The following is a 20900-nucleotide window of genomic DNA, read 5'->3' on the forward strand; positions in this document are numbered from 1 at the left end:
ACATCCTTATACTCTGACCCACTCTCTGTGTTCTTCAGCTGAACTACTAGCTATTCCTTCTAATAGACTTAGCATCATGGGTGACAGGCCCTTTCGCTGCTCGGCAGCCGGACTTTGGAACGCTCTTCCTGTGAATATCTGCCAATTGGATTCAATTTTGATGTGTCAAACTCATCTGAGCTTTCTCTCTCTCATTAATTGTTGTTTTGTTACTAATTTATCAAGCATAGACTTTTTTTTTTTTAAATGTTATTAAGTTGTTAAATTCATCTATGGTGACCTTGAGTGCCCTGAAAGACACCCATGAATAAAATTGCAAGTCAGAGGTTCATTTTAGACTAATCTCAAATTACTATTAGTGCATAATGGATTTCATTGGTTCAGAGCTCACAGGAATCTTAGATTACCCTTGCAGAAGTACCCTCCAAGGGGCAGCATGGTGGTGCAGTGGTTAGCACTGTTGCCTCACACCTCTGGGACCAGGGTTCGAGTCTCCGCCTGGGTCACATGTGTGTGGAGTTTGCATGTTCTCCCCATGTCGTCGTGGGGTTTCCTCCGGGTACTCCGGTTTCCCCCCCACAGTCCAAAAACATGCTGAGGCTAATTGGACTTGCTAAATTGCCCGTAGGAATGCATGTGAGAGTGAATGGTGTTTGAGTGTGCCCTGCGATGGGCTGGGTTGTTCCCAGCCTCGTGCCCATTGCTTCCGGGATAGGCTCCGGACCCCCTGCGACCCAGTAGGATAAGCGGTTTGGAAAATGGATGGATGGATGGATGACACATTTATTTCACTTCAGTAATTACTCCCAGGTTTATACAAATGATATTGTTATGCTTAGTATATTGCTATACTTTCATTTATTTATTTATTAAAATTGTCTATTTTAAATTTGGCGTACAAAACTGAGGCATTGTTGTTTAGAGATAGTAACAAATAGCATATCATTTGAAGCTCAATGGTGCCCCTTGTGGAAGATTAGAGGTGATATTTAGCAAATGGATATTTATGTCTATTAGATGAAAGTCTCATGATTTCCTGCTCAAATGTATTAGAGGGATATAGTGGTGCAATTGCTTTATCATTAGCTTATCTGTAATTTTAACCTAGTTCTGGTGTGGGGTGAGGGTTGATCTGTGTTTCAGCAGCTGAGGACTACGAAGGTTGCAGTGTCGCGTCTATCTGCAGAGTGATTTCCCTGTTGGGCCCCTCAAGCAACCTAAATTGCTTGACTGGCTGATTGCTACACTTGTTTTTTGAATTACACTTAAATGAAAGTTATAAGTAATACTCTATACATCCATTCTATATAACCAGTGACACGGCACTGACGTGTATGAATTTTGTCTGGTTTTTCAAATGTTGACATACTTAAACAGGCAAGTTGAGGTGAACTTTATATTAATCTGCTTTCTCCTTTATTATCATCTTATCTGCATATAATCTGTCTCTAAGCAGTTCTCGGCCATTTTAACATGCTACCGGAAAAACATTCCTCTCTTGCAGGACTAGCTTGTGACTAGATATGGCCACAAGGGTGCAGCAAAACATAAAATGACGAGACTAAATAAATAAAGTTAGCAGTCGTTGTGGCCGCAGGTTTCAAATGCAGGTTAGCCATTTTTTTTTGTTTTAGAAGACCCAAATAAACCTCAAACTTATTTGGCAATGCACTACTGGTACGAGGGGAAAGAGTTTATATTCCAAGAAATAACAAATGCCCACAGGATTAGATGTATCTTTATTTCTTTGGTAAAAGGCAGGTTGACCATTTCAGGTTACTGCATAGCTGTCTAACCTGACGTGCCTACTTTTGTTTACCAAGAAAGATTGCCTCATAGTTTCAGCCCTTATTTAATATTATACAATGGATTGCTTTCAGTAGTCATGCCTGTCCAGTAACATACAAACCTCTGTAGCAGGAGGCATCTTGGGTTCCAAACCCCACAGGAAACAGCGCCAGTATCCTGGTTACACGATTTAAAAAAATAACAGCTTTTCCCTTTTGTGTGACACGAGAACAAAAACACGCAAACGAGCAGACAAAACACTGACGGACGTAAATATTGCACCGTTCCCCAAACGAGCGGCGTCGCTCAGGAAACTTAAGCCGTTCTCCTCAGAACGTTCCTACCAGACAATTTTGGCTTGGAAGGGAGGTCACCCACATGCGGAATGACCGAAATCCAAGATCCCCCCGCTCCAATTGCTTTTGCAGACTCTGCCCTCTTATTGTCTTGAACAAAAGGCAGTTAATGTGAGAAATGTGGAAGGCTTTGATAATCTTTAACAATGGTAAATCCGTACTAAGGGAGACGAGGAAACCAGGGAAATAAATAATGTATTCTGACAGTCCACTCGAGAGAACCACAAACTTAAATACAGGGCACAGTGTCGTCAAAAATAACAATGAAAGGTGGGAGATCATAGTGCCCAGAACATGGACATTATATACATTCACACATGACCAGGACCTCAAATTTAAAAACATTCATTTCACAGGCTGTAGGTTCCATCTGATGCCACTAAAGAACTTCAGTTTGTAAATCGCTGCCTGGTGTCCCTCTACAGCAGTGGTTCTCAAACTCAGTCCTCAGACCCCACTGCCCTGCTTGTTTTCCAGCTATCCCTGCCCCACACACTGACTGAACACACCTGATTGAGGTAATCAGCAATCAGAAGCTGAAAGACAGCTGGGATTGTGTGGGGCAGGGATAGCTGGAAAACGAGCACAGCAGTGGGACCCGAGTTTGAGATCCACTGCTCTACAGGGTCAGCGATGTTCCTCCTCCTATTTCCACTGACCTGAACCTACCTGGTGTATTTCACTAACCCCTATGCCAGCCGGGTGACATTTACACTTCACCTCGGTGCATTCTTACTACTGGCGGTTTCATCGGAGAAGACGACCCTGATGAAACGGGCTGCGACATGCCAGCAAAACTCCTGGCAATTCCCCCCCCACGCTGGAATGTCGTTGCGTACCAGTGTTCGTGGGGGGGGCGGTGCAGTTTCCTTGTGGACAGCTGTGGGATGACAGACTTTCAGTTTTACTAATAATTATTCTGTCCTTGTCCCCTTTGGAAAGCCCCTGGAGATGCTGTGTACTACAGCAGCAAATGGCCTTAACGATACACTGAGACTCAGTGTATCAATCCAGCACAGACTCACCCTCAAAGAGCATCTTTAACTCGTGAGATTATTAAGCAAGAAGTGTCGAACTTCTTAATATCTGACAACCATTTTTTTTGGGGGGGGGGGGGATCGCGTTTTTTTTCCCTCATCCTTACTGCTAAATGTCAAAGTAAGGAACTAAAACCGTAAATAAAATAAAATAACTTGCTTTGTACAGGAAAAAAAAAACTAAAGCAAATAAAAACCGAAGGGGGCATGTTATATTTACATGCATAGAGTTTCACTCTGCATATAGAAGTTATAAAAATAAGCCTGTCCATGCTGGGTTCTCTCATGCAGGCCATGGCGACTGCTGGACAGAAGGTGGCGCTCTCAGTGAGCAAGGGAGGAGGGGTGGGACCCATGACTCGAATCAGTCACAGGCTAGAGGGCTGTGCCTGCTGTTGCATCGTATGAGGGGCGGGCTCACATTCCTTCAGCGCCCCCCCGTCACCCCTCATGTACATGAGGAACAGAGTCACGGTGGCAAACGTGGTGGCGTTGACGGGGAAGGCGCGCAGCAGCGTGGAAGTGAGCCCGCGCGTGTACACGCGCCAGCCCTCCTTCTGCCAGCTCTGCCGCATGCAGTCCACGATGCCGCTGTACTGGTTGACGCCGCCCACGCCGTCGGCCTGGAGGCGGGACTTGATGACGTCCACCGGGTAGGTGGAGATCCAGGAGGCGATGCCCGACATGCCACCGGCAAAGAGGAGCTTGGGGATCATGTACGGGTCTTCGGGCTCGCAGCCCAGCGAGCGCGTCAGCATGTCATAGGCCAGGAAGTAGACGCCAAAGCCAGGCGTCTCGCGGATGAAGGTGGACACCATGCCACGATTGATGCCCCGCATCCCCTCCTTGTTGTAGATGCGCACCAGGCAGTCTAGGGAGTTCTTGTACAGCTTTTTCTTAGACTTCTTCTCGCCTGTGCCCTGCATCTGCATGCGTGTCTTGGCCAGCTCCATGGGACAGCAGATGACGCACTGGATGGCCCCGGCCGCTGCCCCTGCCAGGAACTGATTGAGCGGCGTGTCCTGGCCTAGCCGCCGCAGGGTATTGCCCTGGACGCCAAACACGATGGCGTTGATGAACGTTAGGCCCATCATAGGTGACCCGATGCCTTTGTACAGCCCCAACACCTGCAAGACACACACAAGAACACCAGCGTCATCTAGGGGCGGTGAGTGGCTGTGCGAGCTAAGCCTCTGTGCCTGTCATTAGAAGATTGCCAGTTTGAGCCTCGGCAGAACAGTCATGTGTCCGTGGGCCCTTGAGTGAGACCCTTAACCCCCAGCTGCAGTAGTGCCGCATGCTGGCTGATCCTGTGCTCCAAACTATGGCGAGCAAGAATAGGGTAGGCGAAGGGAAGAATTCCAATGCACCTATACTCGTACTTGAGCTGATGGCAAATAAAAATGATTTAATCTAGGAGGAAGCCTGGAATGGATGCTTTGTTAATGGCAGAGCAGATATTTGGGTTGCAAGCCTAATTCTGTTGATGCATCTGTGAACCTCTTTTTTATAAGCGCCTGAGCCCAGTATTACAGACCCAACATGACAAACAGCTGCCTACCAAGCTCAAAAGGAGCAACAGGTTTGTAGTCTGTTATTTAAGTAGACACATAGGTATTAAATATAATTTATGATCTGACCGGCAAGCTAATGCTCTCAAGTTAATGTTATAGCTGGTAATTGCACCCATCATTAAAGGTAATGAAATGAAATATTTGCCCTTTTGATGTTATGCTGTGTTCCTCCTACTCATCGGCAAAGTCACCAGAGGGGACAGCAGTGACCCTCCCCAATAACATGTCAACTTATTTTGTACTTTCAAACTAACAGCCTAATAAGATTAATCTTTTCAGAACAGAGACACACCTGCTGTAACAGGTTGTATGGGACCTTTGCAAGGATGTCTGTGAAAACCCTTGGGTTATCTATTAACAAATGATACATTTTTACATTTTTAAACCACTAAAACCAATTGTATTGATGTTTACATTTTACTTCTGCTTTTTCAACACATTATGCTCAAAGTGCCGCTGGACCTTCACGCCACAAGAATGAAGAGCTTCGACCGTTTTCCCTTGTTATGATGAACAGCGGAGGCAACTCCAAAAGCATGCAAGAACCAACCCTTACAGTGAAGATACATGTTACAGTGCAGTTCCAGCTCGCTTCGATTTTTCCAGTGCAGAAGGGTCGTTGCTGGGTTTGGAGGGTGACAGTGACATAAAACTGAAGAGACGATTTACTGTTCATATGGTGTACATTGTAATTTACTACTTGTTGATTTCCGCTAGCATGCATGCAAGAATCACCATTTTATTTTAACATCAACTGCTAGTGCACTCTTAGCCTGCTAGTGAGCAGGGTCATGTCAGCGTGGGTAAGGGTCGGGTACGGCACGCAAAATTTTACATCCATCTCTTTTTGGTTTAGTTGCTGTACGGCTTTATCCTTAGTGGCAGTGGAAAAGCAGAAAATTCAGGATAGAAGCCTTTTCGGTCACAAGTCCTGCCACAAGCCACATGACCCTGAGAAATCACCAAGTGATTCACTCATGAAGTTACCATCTGTAGTTGTCTCTCATCCTCAGCCGTGTACACAGTTTGGTTTTGTTCCAAGCTTTTCCTCGAACCCAGAAGTCTGCAGGACGTGATTTTACAGGTTTGTCATTCCGAGTCGCTGGCTCACTACCAGCACTTATCTATAACTGACAAGCTTTCCGCAGTCTTCAGGTTTCGTCTTCATCTTCCATGTATTGCTGGCTTCAGTTTACACTACTGACATCCATTCAGGTCAACCCAGACACCCCTTCGTAGATTTGAAGGCTCATGAAAGGAAGTTCAAGGTGAGGCCACTGTTTGAAGGTCAGTTCCTTACTATAGGACTATGGGTAACTTACTGCTATTTGACAACATGGCTGCTGAAATCAATACCCACTCTCGCTGGCAGCTCACCCAGGATTCAGCGGATAGGCCAACCCCCCCCCCCCGATTTTTCCAGATGCCTCCTGGCACTACAGGCCAGCTTATCTGTGCTGTCCAGCCACGTGCCCCCTGAAAGCAGTGAGGCTTTATTTAACCCAGGAGCCGATCATGGCCCCCATTTGATCTGCTGTTCGTCTGCCAGCTCTGTGTGTTTTTAACATACCACTGTCCTGCATGTTACTTGGCCCGGTACCAGGGACAACTGGCAGTGGCTGGTTCTGACAAGCCTCCATGTCTCAAACAATGGGGGGGGGGAATACACACACACACACACGCAAAATGACCTTTGATAGACGACGAATTTGTACTCACAGACTCCTGCCGTATAATGGACTGGAAGCAGTGAAAAGTCCCCCGATATAGAGGCTTGTCCACATTTTGCACCTGTAGACGCACCTGGAAAAACAGAAGCTCTCCTGTTAGCCAAGGGTTCGGCCTCCCAACCAACGCCTACATTTAACACTCCTGACAACAAGGAAACCTTTACGTCTACCAACATAACACTGTGGGGAACCAGAAACAATTTAATCCAAATTCTCTTTTACAATGAAGTGGGTGAAGATGGAGTCTTGTGTGTTACTTTTGGAAAGAAAGGTGGTTATGTTAACTGAGCGATCAATGAGTGACTAGTTTTTTGTTTTTTTTTTTTTTCTTTTGATCTTCCTTTTTTTCTGGTCACAAAACAAAGACTGAGAGAAACAGAAGGATTGACCTTGACTGTACTTACAAGGTAACACTTCCGTGAAGAGGTAGTGTAAGCCTCACTTTCATCTACAACAAAGTAACACTTTTGCTGTTAAAGGACAGCCCCTGGCTCAGAGATAAAGTCAGTTAAAGGCAACAAGGCAAACCGAGATGAAAAATAAAACCTGACATGGTGTCAAGCGTTAAGACAGAGAAACATACTCAATCCCGTCTCTCCTGATCAAAAAGCTACGGAGCGCTGCAGCTAATGAAGAATAGCAAAAGAATTCACACAGACGGACAGGGATTTCAGAGGGAAATGCCTATTAGCGTGGCAGGACAGCAGCACTCATCTGTTAACATCTATGCTGACATCACTAAAATCATTTAATGATGAGGACATGAGTTACATTAACAACCTGCTCAATGATTGTTGTCCAGTTAAATGCTTAGTTAAATTCTAGGTTAATATTTTTACTGGCTACTCAAAACCATCACATGAGATTAAAAGTCGATCTGCCTAGATATCGCTGCTTATAACAGGAAACTACAACAAGGGAGAGAGGAGCAGATCTGTTTTAAATACAGTTTTACAAGAACAAAAGCTCTGGTAAAAATACTGTATTGCTACAACTATAGAGAGGTGTTAAGATGCCAATGTCATTTAAGTCTCATATTTTAAAATGGCACCATTGGCCTGTAGGTGGAGCCCAAGAAACTGGCGCATGTGATAAATGTTGAAAATAGAAAATTTTACTGGATTCCGCGTCAACCACATGAGTTAATACACATGATCAGTGAGTCACTACACAATTGTCCTTAAGACTCCCTAGCCAAATGACTTGACTGAATGAGAAATACAAAAAAAATATATATCACTTATTCGAAAATGTTACCGGCAAGTCGGGTGTGGCATCTTGTATACAGGGGGATCCTGGAGTTAACAAAACATAGCATTCAAACATACAGAATCCCTAAGAAGGTTATAGAAAGAGAAGAGAGAGCAGGGAAAGTGGGGGTAGCTGCAGTTCATCTTAACAGACATGACTGTCTTTCTATGAATTCTGCACACATCCTGGGGTTAGAAGGTTAGTTTGTGACTTATTTGGGGGGGGGGGGGGGGGAGGCAGTGGAAGGATGCAGGAGATTAAAGGCTTGAGAACATTTAGTTGTTCATAGTGTGGATCTGGAAAAATAAACTGAGCTTGCACATCCCCCCCCCCCCCCCCCCCCCCCCCCCCCCCCGAACGTACTGAACAGCCGCTGAGCACAGAGTACCCATCATGCAGTCGCACTCACTGTTCAGTGTGTCAAATGATTGTCACATTATATACACGGACACTCTTCTGGCGTCTCAGACTAAACACTAAGCATGCAATGCCACGTTCACGGGGAAGACGACGTGAACACAGATGCACCTTCTGCCCTTCACCCATCTCTCTGCTCTTGCCGAAGCAAGATTTCGTTTGATATGTTTTTTTAGTGGCGTGGGGAGTCCACCTTGACTGGAAAAAAATAATAAAAAAAAAATAAAAAAAAATCGAAATTGAAAAAACCGGAGGGAATACAAACGGTTCACTGGGCCACAAAGAAGACAATGATACAGGGAGAACAAAGGCAATGCAGACAAGAGATTGCCTTTCATAAAGCACCTGGCTTCACTTCATACATACTAATGTTAGCGTTTAGCAAATTAGCATTTAGTTTTGAGGTTTGATGGTAGCCTATGTTGAAGATTTCACCGGTCGTCCTACTTGGTTTTGTAAGGCCCCCAAAACACTCCAATAGACCTCGAATATAATTCGACAATCATTGAGAGGAAATTAAAAAATTGTCCATGCAATAAATGTACAGGCAAGCAAATATGACATTTTATAGGAAAACCCACCTTTACAGTATCAAAGGGGTGTCCTACCAAAACACCAGCAGCACCTGTAAGCACAGAACAAATATTAGGCTTCAACCATTTCTGAGGTTCTTCACTTGCTTAATAGAATTAGTAGCCCAGCAGTCATCAGAAATTGCTCTGGAATCAAAAGTACCTCCTCTCCAAGCCAAAAGTAAGAACAGCAATTAGTCTGTTCAGATTTGCCTGCGCGAAATGGGGTGAAAGGGCCTTTTTACGGCAGCCGTGCATCAAGCTGTGAGCTGTCTGATGCAATAGCAGCACTGAGTTACATGACTGGCCTGGAAAGCAAGAAATGAGATTCACAGGAAGGCGCAAGACCCAACTCCCACTACTCCACAAGAGACGAGGTTCACAACAAAAAGTAGTAATTTACATAATATTTTATGTTCATTCTGGTCTTTTTGAAAGGTATTATTTACAGACCAGAACCAGTGACTCGCATGAACCTCATTAACCTACTGCTAAATGGGGACAATCTTCACATCAAGCAAATCACATCAATCAAATGTTTACATCGGCCACAAGTGCTTGGTTACCGGTATCACAGTAAAGTGATATGACTTAAGTAATGACAGTATTCATTACAGTTCAGGGAAATGTTTATAGCGACATATGTAAGAGAGAACATAGCGTCGTTATCCAGGCGGCACCTATAAGCCCACAAATCCTTAACGGTATTTTTCATGGTTGGCGTTCATGGAATGGCACATGCCTGATGCTGGCCAGGACACCCAGTCATAGGTCTTAATGCAATGTAAATCTCCGTAGCGGGTTTAAGCCAACAGTTATTTCTGGTACTGAACCCAGACAAGCACCTCTTCAGCAGCAATTACAAAGCGAGTAATCCTATCTGACCCAGAGGGGCTTGTTCATCTAGACCAATCAAAAAGCTGGCCATTCCCAGAGCCAGTCTCATCTGTGAGACAGATGTGCCGTCAGCCTTCAGAGGACCCAATGGCAGGAGTCGTGTTGTCCTTGAAGCATGCAAATGAGACGAGGGTGCCAAATGTTACAGTAGTCACATTCGCTATGGAATTTGGTTGCACAGGTTCTACCGGGGGAGGTGCACCTCCCTAACTTCTGATACTGCAAAGAGAACATGCCTTCCAGAGGCCGCAGCTTAGTTGCCCAATGACCAGTCACAAGTTCAATAAGTTCCTTGTCAAGGTCTTGGAGGCATTCCACACCTATCAACAGAAAGCAGTGGCCTTCACAAGTCACATCTATGTTCCTCTTATGTAAATAAGAGGAAAAAGATTAAAATCAGTAGGCAAGGTTGAAACTTGAAACTTTCAAATGCCATTGCAAATGAAAAGGTACTAATCATATGACTTAGGGACACGATGCATTCTTCACCCTTGAAGTTAGCTAATCATTAATATGAAGGAAATGTCACCTGTGGCTACAACTCATGCACATAAACAAGCTCAAAAAAAGCACAAGACAGATTTCGCAAGGGAGGTTTTTGTCATGACTCAGCAGGTCTATATCCATCTTTAGAGGCTGAATTGCTGCACTCCCTCAGACAGGATTACAAAACAAAGCACAGAACCAGACTAATCTCAGGTAAATCAGATTGTACAGCTCTTCTTCTGTTCAGGAAACAACACGGAGTCATTTCCACGTGTGCATTTATTCCATTTCTGGAACAGTCTATAATCAAAGAGGAATGATTTCAACATGCTACCTTATCAAAGCCGCACATGTAATATTGATTCTTTTGTAAGCAGCTAAGGTCAAGCAGCGCGTTATTTCCGCCTTCGGTTTCGTATCTGCGGATATGCCATTGTTGAGCTGCGCGTTTCACGGAGCTGCCGTCACGTCATTTCTAATTAAAGCTGAGCTAACAGGTACTCAACTTTCCGGGAGGTGGGCACAGTCACCAACAACAGACGAGCGCAATGTGTGTGAGCGCGCGCATCCTTTGACTCTAAGAAGGTGGCTTTGAAAACAATTCTGAAACTTTTAGGAACAGTTAAACAATAACAAACAAATCCAGAAAGTTATATTCTGTGTCAACTGTGTTATACGTAATTTAGGGATAGACTTTACTCTAGGTTTGTTTGCAGGTACAGCCAAGACCATTTAAAAGAATGTTTTATATGTGGTCATAAAATATGCGTCGACCAGTGACTCGGGAATTTTGAAATAAGCCATGAAATTTAGGTCACCAGGTTGAAGAATTTACTTCCTCATAATTTTAGCTCTTGCACCTTAGTTAACTGGTCAACTAGCATTGCGGGTGCAGTCTACCGCTGCATACTAAGACTTGTTGAACCACACTTAACTCACGTAAAATACGAGATTAAAAACATCGTAAGAAGTTCCATATAAACAGGGAAACTGACTTGTCCCGCACTTATGAAATGTGTCTTTTACTTTCAATTCCAGACAAGAATAAAGCTGAATTTCTACTCAAGATTATTCCCACTGGATAGACTTCGGACCCCCCGCGACCCAGTAGGATAAGCGGTTTGGAAAATGGATGGATGGATAGATTATTTCCACTGGTATTATAAATAAAGGAACGGTGTCCATGTTTGTGGGCTTGTTCAATGGAAAAATGTTATCTGCTACATTAAACATCTCTGTAGGCGCATTTCACTAATCTGCATTGAAACGGTACATGTATAATTCACGGGAATTTCAACCCGACACCGGGTTTAGCTAGCTCTCCGGCTAGGCGGCTAATTGCGCCGCAATCTGCATGCTTTCCTGGAACTTGGCTATACTGCCAATTATGATTCATGCCCCAGCCTGCAGCCGGCAGGAATTTACTTCCTGATCAGAAAAACAGAAGAGATTGATCATTCATTGCTCGTAAAACCAGCGATACCATCTTAATGAAACGAGCTATATGCACCTGTAGTACTTAAACGATAATCACCTTAATCTGCAGATACCTCTTAGTTGATTAATTACCTAGATAACCCCTCATTCAAATACACAGTTCAGTTTAGCGCTAACCAGGGGAACGGAGAGAACCAGAAGCGCCTTTTGGTTTTAAGATTAGCATGGTTTTCTGTGCTGATGTGTCATCGTAGCCTTGAATCGGCCGGCCAGCTAGCCAGCCGTGCGTTTTCTGACGCCTTATCCCATATTCGGACTTACCTCCGATGCATCCTGCAACAAAGTCCAGTGCCATTCCCTTGTACAACTTAGCTAGCAATTTTTCTCCCGCTAAACTAGTCACTATCCGTCGAGATTTCCTGCTGAACCACGATCCCTCTCTCTTAAGTTGTGCGTTTCCCCTCCCTCCCAACTACGTTCAGCTAGCTAGGTAGTTCAATTGCCTGTGCTTCCAGTTAATTAAATATACTTTTCCTAGGGCTTTGGTCTGTGATCTCGGATGAGTCTGATGGAAGTCTTGAATATGACTGGCCAGGTATGATTTGAGGAATATGATTTATTCATATAACATACAGCTCTATCGAGCAGCAGATAATCTTTCGTACCCCCTGTCCTTTCTAGCGCTTTCTATTTCTGTATAGCAGTGGTGAGTTCAAAACGAGTTGTATATGTCCTTTTTTGGACTAAGAAGTTGACCAATCGTGTCGCTAGACAGACGACAACGCCCCTAAATCTTCTTCGCCCCTTTGCTTCCATTGGCTACATTGCCGACGTATTCTCACACGTTTTCGTGCGTCGCTTTGTAGGCTATTGACAAAACGGGTTCATGACAGGTTGCTGCACGCAAACAGCAGTGGATGCGAGGAGATGATGATGCAAACATTCTTGTGTATACGTGGACATTGCAGACTTTTTAGGTACCCAGGATCCGCCATATATGTAGTAGCGCCTGGTTTTTCTTCAGGGGATAAATAAATGTTGAGAACACGCTAATATTTCGTTCTTTTTATGTGGTCGCGTTTCATAGAGAAGTGAATCTGCAGTTTTTTTGTTGGGTGCTTAAAATAAGCTGTCTTTTTTTCTGTTTTGCTTATTTCCAAAAATAACATCGATGACAGCTTTATGGGAATCCAGATTTATGTGCAGTATATTTATGTTACTAACATGAATATACTCGTGTATATACTTGTAAACAATCTGCGTGGGTTTATAAAAAGTAATCTTTCATTGTGAGAAGCCACTTTCTAGGAAATTTGTTGATTCGGGTACTCCTTAAAGTAAGTTTGCGAAGAAGAGTATGTGCCAGTGTAAAATGAGACGTGCTAGGGATGACTGTAGCCTCGAGTTAGGAGTCTAGTGGACTAAAGAAAGTTATAATATCCTATTGGGAGTATATAGTAATAGGCCATGCTGACCAAATGCCCAAAAGAATGAGATTATGTATGGTTTAGAGTAAGTTATAAAAGGTTAAGAGGGGTTTTCTAACTGTTTATCTATAAAGCCTTGAATAGCTTAGCCACATCTTACGTGTCAGACCTCATATGTCACTACACAACCTCCAGGCCCCTCAGGTCATCAGAGATGGGTTTTCTGTTGATCCCTCACAGGAGCTAAAAGGTGACCACGCGTTCTTGGTTGCAGCTCCCACTGTTAATTTTTTAAAATACCATCTTAAAACTAATTTTTACTCATATTGACAATTTAACGTCCCCCTCTATCAATATTCCTCATATCTTGTATTTCTTTGCTGTTTATGTGATAATTTTATATTCTTTTATACACCATCCATCCATTTTCCAAACCGCTTATCCTACTTGGTCACGGGGGGTCCTGAGCCTATCCTGGAAGCAATGGGCACGAGGCTGGGTTCTTTTATACACATTTTATTTATTATTATTATTATTATGTTTTATTTTTTCTCTTCTTTTTCTTCCTTTTTGGTGATCCTGCACTTTGGTACACAAATGATGTTTTTATATGTGATTTATAAATAAATTTGATGGTAATTACTGGCTATCTGTGGCAGACTCAGAACTTGACTGTTTGAAGGACAGGGCAACGGAAAATAAGCACGCATTGCACGTTGTGCACTAATAGTAGTATGGTACACTAGGCATGGTGAAATAGGGTTCTCACATGTATGGAGAACTGCATGTCAGAGTGGGCCACCATATTTTATTTTCTTCACTGGGAGGGCACCCATGAGAGAACTCATGTTTTTTCACTTGGAAAGCCCCCCAAAGGGCACCTCCAGCTTACCCATTTGTTGGGGCACCTTATATGGCACTGCATGGCATTTTCTCCATTGCAGTGGCATCTACTAGGACAGCTCCACACATTCTCACACATGAAGGGGCTGGGAGTGTGAGGCTGGGAATGATCACCTTGGACTCCTTGGCCCTCGGCACCAGTCGCCATTGCTAGGCTCACTATGTAAAATCACTATACAGTACAGCTGGAGACTCATCTGTAAACCTTCTGAAGTTTGCAGATGACACTACATTAATTGGTCTCAGACAAGACAGAAATGAGTCGGCGTACAGGCAGGAGGTGGCCCGGCTAGTCTCTTGGTACAGCCAAAACAACCTGAAGACCGTGGAGATTGTTGTGGACTTCAGGAGACCACTCTGCTAGCCACTTCCCCTCATCATCAATGGCACAGAGGTAATCCGAGTAGAATCATTCAAATTTCTTGGGACCCCAATCTCACACAACCTGAAATGGGAGGTCAACACTGTCTCCATCATCAAAAAGGCCCGACAGAGGATGTTCTCTCTCCAACAGCTGAAGGAATTCAAGCTGCCACAAGCACTGCGGCCACAGTTTTACACTGCTATCATAGAGTCTGTCCTTACATCCTCCATGACTATCTGGCTTGGATCATGCACCGCGATGGAAAAGGCAAAACATCAGTGTATCGTCTGCTCAACAGAAAAGATCATTGGATGCAGCCTCCTTCCTCTGGAAGAAGAAAAGAGCAAAGAAGATTGCAACTAACCCAACACATCCAGTCAACTCCATCTTTCAGCTGCCACCTTCGGGGGTGAGATATTGGACTGCTAAATCTAAAACTACAAGGTATAGGGATGGTTTCATTCCAAGGGCTATGATGCTCTTCAATGACAGATCATCCCAGTAACATACTCGTAACATGTTGCAGTGGCGGATTGAAGATTAATATATTTATGCTTAATCCCCTAAAACAGGATAAAAACACTGATATCATTCATTATGTTTAGTACTTATTACTGTGTATATTGCTAATCCTGACACAAAATGTACACTGTATATATTCAGAAATCTCTTGAGTTAATGCACTGTCTAACATTAATTTAAAAAGTCCGGCTCAACCACACTGTGAAATTGAAATTCAAAGCTTGGTATGTCATACAGTATTCCAGTTTTTTATTACATGCTGAGCGTTGTACAACCATTTAAGGATCTCATTGTTCACTCTCACTTTGGTCACAACTAGTTTGTATAGACATCTAGAGCAGGAGTCACCAACGGGCACCAGGATGCCCCCAAGGACCACATGTGTTGCCCATCGACTTGCCCATAGCACAACTCACCGGTGAGCAGCGTCTAAAATTTTATTTTATCCTGTTGCTATTCTTCTTTAATCACATTTGCATTTATATAGACTTGAAAATGACAATATCTAAAAAAAAGCATTTAAAACATGTTTATTATACATGATTTAAGAAAAGTGTATCAAACTGGCAGCCCTCCGTATGGCTCAGTACCCGCAAAGTATCTTTCAATTTCAAAAAGGTTGGTGACCCCTGATCTAGAGTATATATGTATATTATTTGCAGTATTGCAGTAGGGTTTTGATTATTACCTCATATCTATATTTTCGTTTATGTTTAATTATTGGATGTTTATTGTCTTGTTTGTATCGGAATGAAACTTGCTACCTTGTCCAATAAAACATCATGATTCTGTACCACACACATGCTTATATGGGTTTTCACATATATATTTTTTCTAAAATAATAATACATTCTGAGTAGTGAGTCATATTGGGAGTTAAAATGTAAAGTCATTGCATTGAATTCCAAATGCTCCGTTAATTATCCAATTCGTGCTGTCTGACAGTAAACACACTGCGGGACACTCGGCAACACTCGGCTCTGCCCGGATCAGAATTCCTAACCGCATGGTATGGAGGACGTTGTAATTCAAAACGTCACCTTGCTGTTGCATGCTAAGGTTATCTTACCGATTCGCGATTAAACGGAAATCACCTTTTAAACCTTAAAGGGTGCATTATGTGCAGTAAATAAACGATAATATTGAGTATCTAATGAATTCGAAGAGCAAATTGCTGGATATTTAACTCGTTGCAATATTAATTGGCGTTACTCGTGGGAAAGAAGAGGGATGCATTTTGCAGATTTCATAGCTGGATCTATCGGAGGTAAATAAAATAACCGATTACATGTTAGCTACAACAGGATCGAGCACCTACACTGACAGGATGATGCAACACATCACGCGGTTTAATTGGCCGGTGTCGTGAATTGTTCTTTGGTAAACAGGGTCATCCAATCATGAGATTACCAGGCAGGTTTTATGTTAATAACAAGGGTTATCATTTCCACCTGACAGATTTTTTAAGAAGCATATTCCATGTGAATAAATGCCAAGTCATGTCGCCCGTCATTTCGCTCGTCCAATCAGATTTGTCGCAGTTTGTCCCGTTTCAGCTGATTTCTTGTCACAGATAACAAGCGAACGAGCGTCTTTGTAATAGTTTACATTTACGATTAGCTTTACATAAATGTATAGTCATTTGATAATAATAATGATCACGTTTTACATCTTGTTTTGGCAAGGCGTAGTTGCAGATCGCTTTTCGACAATGTGCATTTCCGATGTCATAATACTGTATTTCAATACAAAACGTTCAACCAGGTGGGCGGCCTTGTATAACGATTTAATTCCCTCCCATATTAGAAGTCTTTCTTTTTAATGCTGCTTAACTTTAAAGTAACGGGGCAGCACGGTAGCTCAGTGGATAACCTCACACCTGCAGTGTTAAAAACCCGCCTACTAGCCTACAGCTAGGCTAACTGGTATTTGTATATCGCCCATACAGTATAATTACGTGGGAATGTGTACGTCGGTGTACCTCATGATGTACTGGTATCGGATCTAGGGTGTACCCGAGTCCTGTGCATCATGCTGCCTAGTATACGCGCCAATCCCCTCGCGGGATAAGTAATTGGAAGATGGATGGAAAAGCAATCAGTTAATTAATCTGAAAAAAGAGCGTGCCTTTCTAAACCTATGAATTATTAAAAGTAAATCGGACAGTCTGAAATTGTAGGGCTTCCAAGCCTCTTGTGTTTATTATGTCTACTGCTTTGTCATGGATTTTCTGTATTTACTGTACTGAAATATCTGCTGATGCATGCCGATTGTTCCGTAGATAACAGTGCATGTGGCCAGAATATATTAGGCATATTTCATAATATACCTAATACACTATAACAAAAAATAGGTTTGATGCAAAGGAAACATATTTGAGGATGAAATGTCCTTCTATTCTATTCTTCTGAAACTTGAGTTTTGTTTACAGGGGCTCTTGGCGTGGCTGTAGGGTATCCCTTGGACACAGTGAAGGTAAATGCTTATTTACTCATACACATCATAGTGAAGATGCATCGGTGCTGTAGATAGCAGATCTTTACGCTTTTCCCAGGTGAGGATACAGACCCAGAGGAAGTTCACAGGGGTATGGCACTGTGTCCACAGCACATGTAAAGCAGAAGGGGTGAGTGGTCGCCGGGGTGATGGGGGACAGCCTGGTCCAGGACTGGGGTCCTAAAGATTTGTTTCTGCTGCAGGTGAATGGGTTCTACAAGGGCATATCCATGCCAGTCACCACCGTGTCCATTAGCTCCTCGGTGGTCTTCGGCATCTACAGGAACTGCCTGCAGGGCCTTTGCATGCTGCGTGGGGGGGGCGCTGATACCCCGCCCCACAAACTGGACATCTTCCTGTCGGGCTTGGCGGCGGGGGTGGCCCAGGTACTGGACAGCAGTTAATAACATACACAATATACTGTCGCCACTGCAGATTCGCGAATTTGACATCCATGGTTTTGGTTATTCACAAGTTGGCCGTGAATAAATAAATGGTAATATTTTCGAATGATATGAAAGCCAGAAATATATAAAGAGTGCTGAAAATGATCTGGATCACAATATCATAGTATATGCTGTAAATATTACTGCTTTTAATATTTGATAGTGTAAGTGCATACTATATCTTTAATATTAGAAGTTATTTATGATAAAAGCTGTAGAATCTACTCATCTTGACTTGGGTACTGCTCGCGTGTTAGCTGTCTCTGACACTGTGGAATATAGCATTTCTCAAAATAACCTTTAAACTTTTCAGTGCCGGTCCTCTGGCCCTAACCCCCCCCCCCCCAATGTAAAGGGGTGATGTAATATATGCTGCATGTTCTGGGTGTGCAAATATGGTAGTCTAAGTGATAGAAGCACATGTTTTGTAAGAGACTCTTTCCTGGGTAAATGCACACTAGCACTGATTAGTCTGTTTTATTTCCTATGGTTGGCAAAAAACAGAATGCAATATGAGATATTGGGCAAGGTCATATGATTGAGTTGAGAGATATATTGAGTGAATAGTCTCGTCTGGGTCCAGCGTACACAATAGGACTGTGTCTCTTCACCATATGAAGGTATCAGTGATGTCCCCGGCTGACATCGTGAAAGTGCAGCTTCAGTGCCAGACGGAGCCCTATCTGGGCTCGTCCTTGGACTCGAAACCCAAATACCGTGGGCCGATACACTGCCTGCTGACTATTGCCCGCGAGCAGGGACTCCTGGGCCTGTACAAGGGCGCGGGTGCCCTGGCCCTACGTGACGGCTCCTCCTTTGCCACCTACTTCCTGACCTACAATGTCGTCTGTGGCTGGCTGACACCAGTAGGGCAGAAGCAACCAGGTGAGGAGCCTCGCTGGATGTTCTCGAGCAAGGTAATGTGGATGTGTTTTAAAACGTCTGATGAGCATGTGTGTGCGTTTGTGGGTGGGCTGGGGTGCCCCCTTCCAGATTGGGCTGTGATCATGCTGGCTGGAGGGGTGTCGGGCATGTGCGGCTGGTCCCTGGGGACGCCCATGGATGTGATCAAAGCCCGTCTGCAGGTGGACAGCGTCACCCAGAGGAGGTACAGGGGCTTTGTGCACTGTGTCACTGAGAGCGTACGCCAGGAGGGACCCGGCGTCCTCTTCAGGGGCCTGGGCCTCAACTGCCTACGTGCCTTCCCCGTCAACATGGCTGTGTTCTGGGCCTACGAGCTAGTGCTGCGCTTCCTGCGTCCAGCCCCCTAGATGGCGCCTCACGCCTTTGATCACGGCTCGCCCCTAAATTCCAGAGTTTACAAGGAGACTCCTTATCTGCTTTAGCACAGGGAAGTATGAGGCGTCACAGACCACATGCCATCATCTAGCAGCCTTGAGTATAGTTTTAATGTGTTTATAGATCAAATTATTGAATTTAGTTTTGTTAAGCTCCTCAGTTCAGTTTTCTTGATAAGCATTTCATAGTAAGTGTAACACAAAATGAGCACTCTGGGCAGATAGCTTTGCAGATAGGTGATGTTCATTAGCTCAGTAAATGCTTGCCTTTATTATATTGATGCCAGCAATGCAGTGTTCTGCTTCACAGCATCTGTAGTTCAGTCAAAACAAAGTATTGCATAATTTCAAAATGTATTTTGGCATAGGACATATCTGCATTGCTTTTGCATGACTGCAAGTATAAACTGGGTATAGAATTACTGTTAGAGGTCAACAGCAACAATTACTGTTCATTTATTTAGAAATGACTTTCATAGGCTGCTGGTTTCTCCTTGACTACATGTTCTACGCACATTGGTTCTTTGCTGTACCAGAGTTGTAAACACCATTAGGGGCCTTATTTTTCAGATGTGCGTGCCTTATAACTCACAGAACATAACCCCCTGTATACCATGTGATGTACAGGAATACCAGAATTTTTCCAGCAGGCCCTTCACACTTCATGAACAGGGTTGGGTAATTCAGGTCCAGAAAGGAAAAGTTCAGACGGGGATTTTGTTTCAACCAGTTGAATACTCTGTGGCTCTTTATGCTCAACTGGTTGGTTGAAACAAAATCCCGGTCTGGACTTTTACTCTCTGGACCTGAATTACCAAACTCTGTTATATATATCATGAATATATGTAACATATCAAAATGTGCTGTATTGAGTTTCAATTCCGTGAATGGGGACCACAACAATCATGGCTCTAATAGCAATTTTTTAATATAATGGTTTTGTTTTTCCATTAAATATTTATCATTCAAGACATACGCTAAGCCAAAAAAGATTGACGCTATCCAGTATTACACTTGAATTAATTCGTTTGCAATCCTATAAATGCAATCATTCCTGAAGAACCCATATGGTAAAATTAACAGAAAAACATGACAATGACGGTTCATTTCCATACACTGCCCACCGTCTTCATTTTAATCAGTAGTACCCTTTAATGCAGATAAAATTTAATGCAAAAAGAAAAGTGTTTTTAATAAATCTTCAAATTTTATGAGGGAAAAAAACCCTTGAAACGTATTATATGATGCGTTTGTAAAAATATTAATATACAGACGATCCCTAGGTTATGATGGTTGTTATATTTAAACTTCACGATGGATAAATGTTTTTTACTTTCAGTACATTATCCTATAAATCGATAGAGATATTCAGCACTTTATTTTAAAATAGGCTTTGTCTTAATGAATTTGCCCAGTTGTAAGTGTTCTAAATATGTTTAAGGTAGGCTATAGGTTAGGCCTTGATGTTAGTTTGGTTAGGTGTGCTGTATTAAAATGCATTTTCGCCTTTGATATTTTTGCCTTACGATAGGTTTATTGGAACGAAAACCCATTGTAACCTGGGGAGAGGCTGTACTAAATGTAAATTATGGAATGTTAATAAAACCATATAAATTATGTTGAAACATATGAACTGGTTCGCTGTGGAAAGTATTCTGTCTCATCTTCCTTTTCCATTTTGCTTTTTGTGCAACACAATGTAGACAAACTGACTATTGCTGAGATCTTCCCCCCCCCCCCATGCTCACTGATTAATTAATCCTGGCACTCTAAAACTCCTTGGTACAGCTTTGCACTTTTCCTTCATTCCAGAAAAAAAGCTTCATGTTCTTCCTAAAGATCCTCTTGAATACTTACCATCTGCTACCCTCCTGCCAGGCTTTGGCATAACACAAAGAA

At 43.1% G+C, this 20900-nt stretch overlaps 2 protein-coding genes across 6 annotated transcripts; one reads left to right on the forward strand and one right to left on the reverse strand.

Moving 5' to 3' along the window:
* Positions 1–1722: 1722 nt before the first annotated feature.
* Positions 1723–12259, reverse strand: LOC125708083 (mitochondrial basic amino acids transporter). Of its 2 annotated transcripts, XM_048975602.1 has the most exons (6): positions 11867–12259; positions 8735–8778; positions 7743–8351; positions 6890–6933; positions 6475–6558; positions 1723–4308 (listed from the first exon to the last, which is right to left on the reverse strand). In XM_048975602.1, the coding sequence occupies exons 3-6, from the start codon at positions 7801–7803 to the stop codon at positions 3550–3552; spliced, it is 948 nt and encodes a 315-aa protein (XP_048831559.1). In that variant the 5' UTR covers positions 7804–8351; positions 8735–8778; positions 11867–12259; the 3' UTR covers positions 1723–3549. The 2 variants fall into 2 exon arrangements, with proteins under 2 accessions (XP_048831559.1, XP_048831560.1); XM_048975603.1 differs by lacking the exons at positions 6890–6933; positions 7743–8351.
* On the forward strand, positions 10118–20741 carry slc25a47b (solute carrier family 25 member 47b). 4 transcript variants are annotated; one of them, XM_048975599.1, is made up of 6 exons: positions 15704–16028; positions 17193–17236; positions 17316–17387; positions 17461–17643; positions 18324–18588; positions 18697–20741. In XM_048975599.1, the coding sequence occupies exons 1-6, from the start codon at positions 15992–15994 to the stop codon at positions 18972–18974; spliced, it is 879 nt and encodes a 292-aa protein (XP_048831556.1). In that variant the 5' UTR covers positions 15704–15991; the 3' UTR covers positions 18975–20741. The 4 variants fall into 4 exon arrangements, with proteins under 4 accessions (XP_048831558.1, XP_048831556.1, XP_048831555.1 ...); XM_048975601.1 differs by lacking the exon at positions 15704–16028 and adding an exon at positions 10118–10321 and having other exon boundaries at positions 18324–20741; XM_048975598.1 differs by having other exon boundaries at positions 18324–20741.
* Positions 20742–20900: the final 159 nt, after the last annotated feature.

Source organism: Brienomyrus brachyistius, chromosome 14, assembly GCF_023856365.1.
Source record: "Brienomyrus brachyistius isolate T26 chromosome 14, BBRACH_0.4, whole genome shotgun sequence".
Lineage (NCBI taxonomy): Eukaryota > Metazoa > Chordata > Actinopteri > Osteoglossiformes > Mormyridae > Brienomyrus > Brienomyrus brachyistius.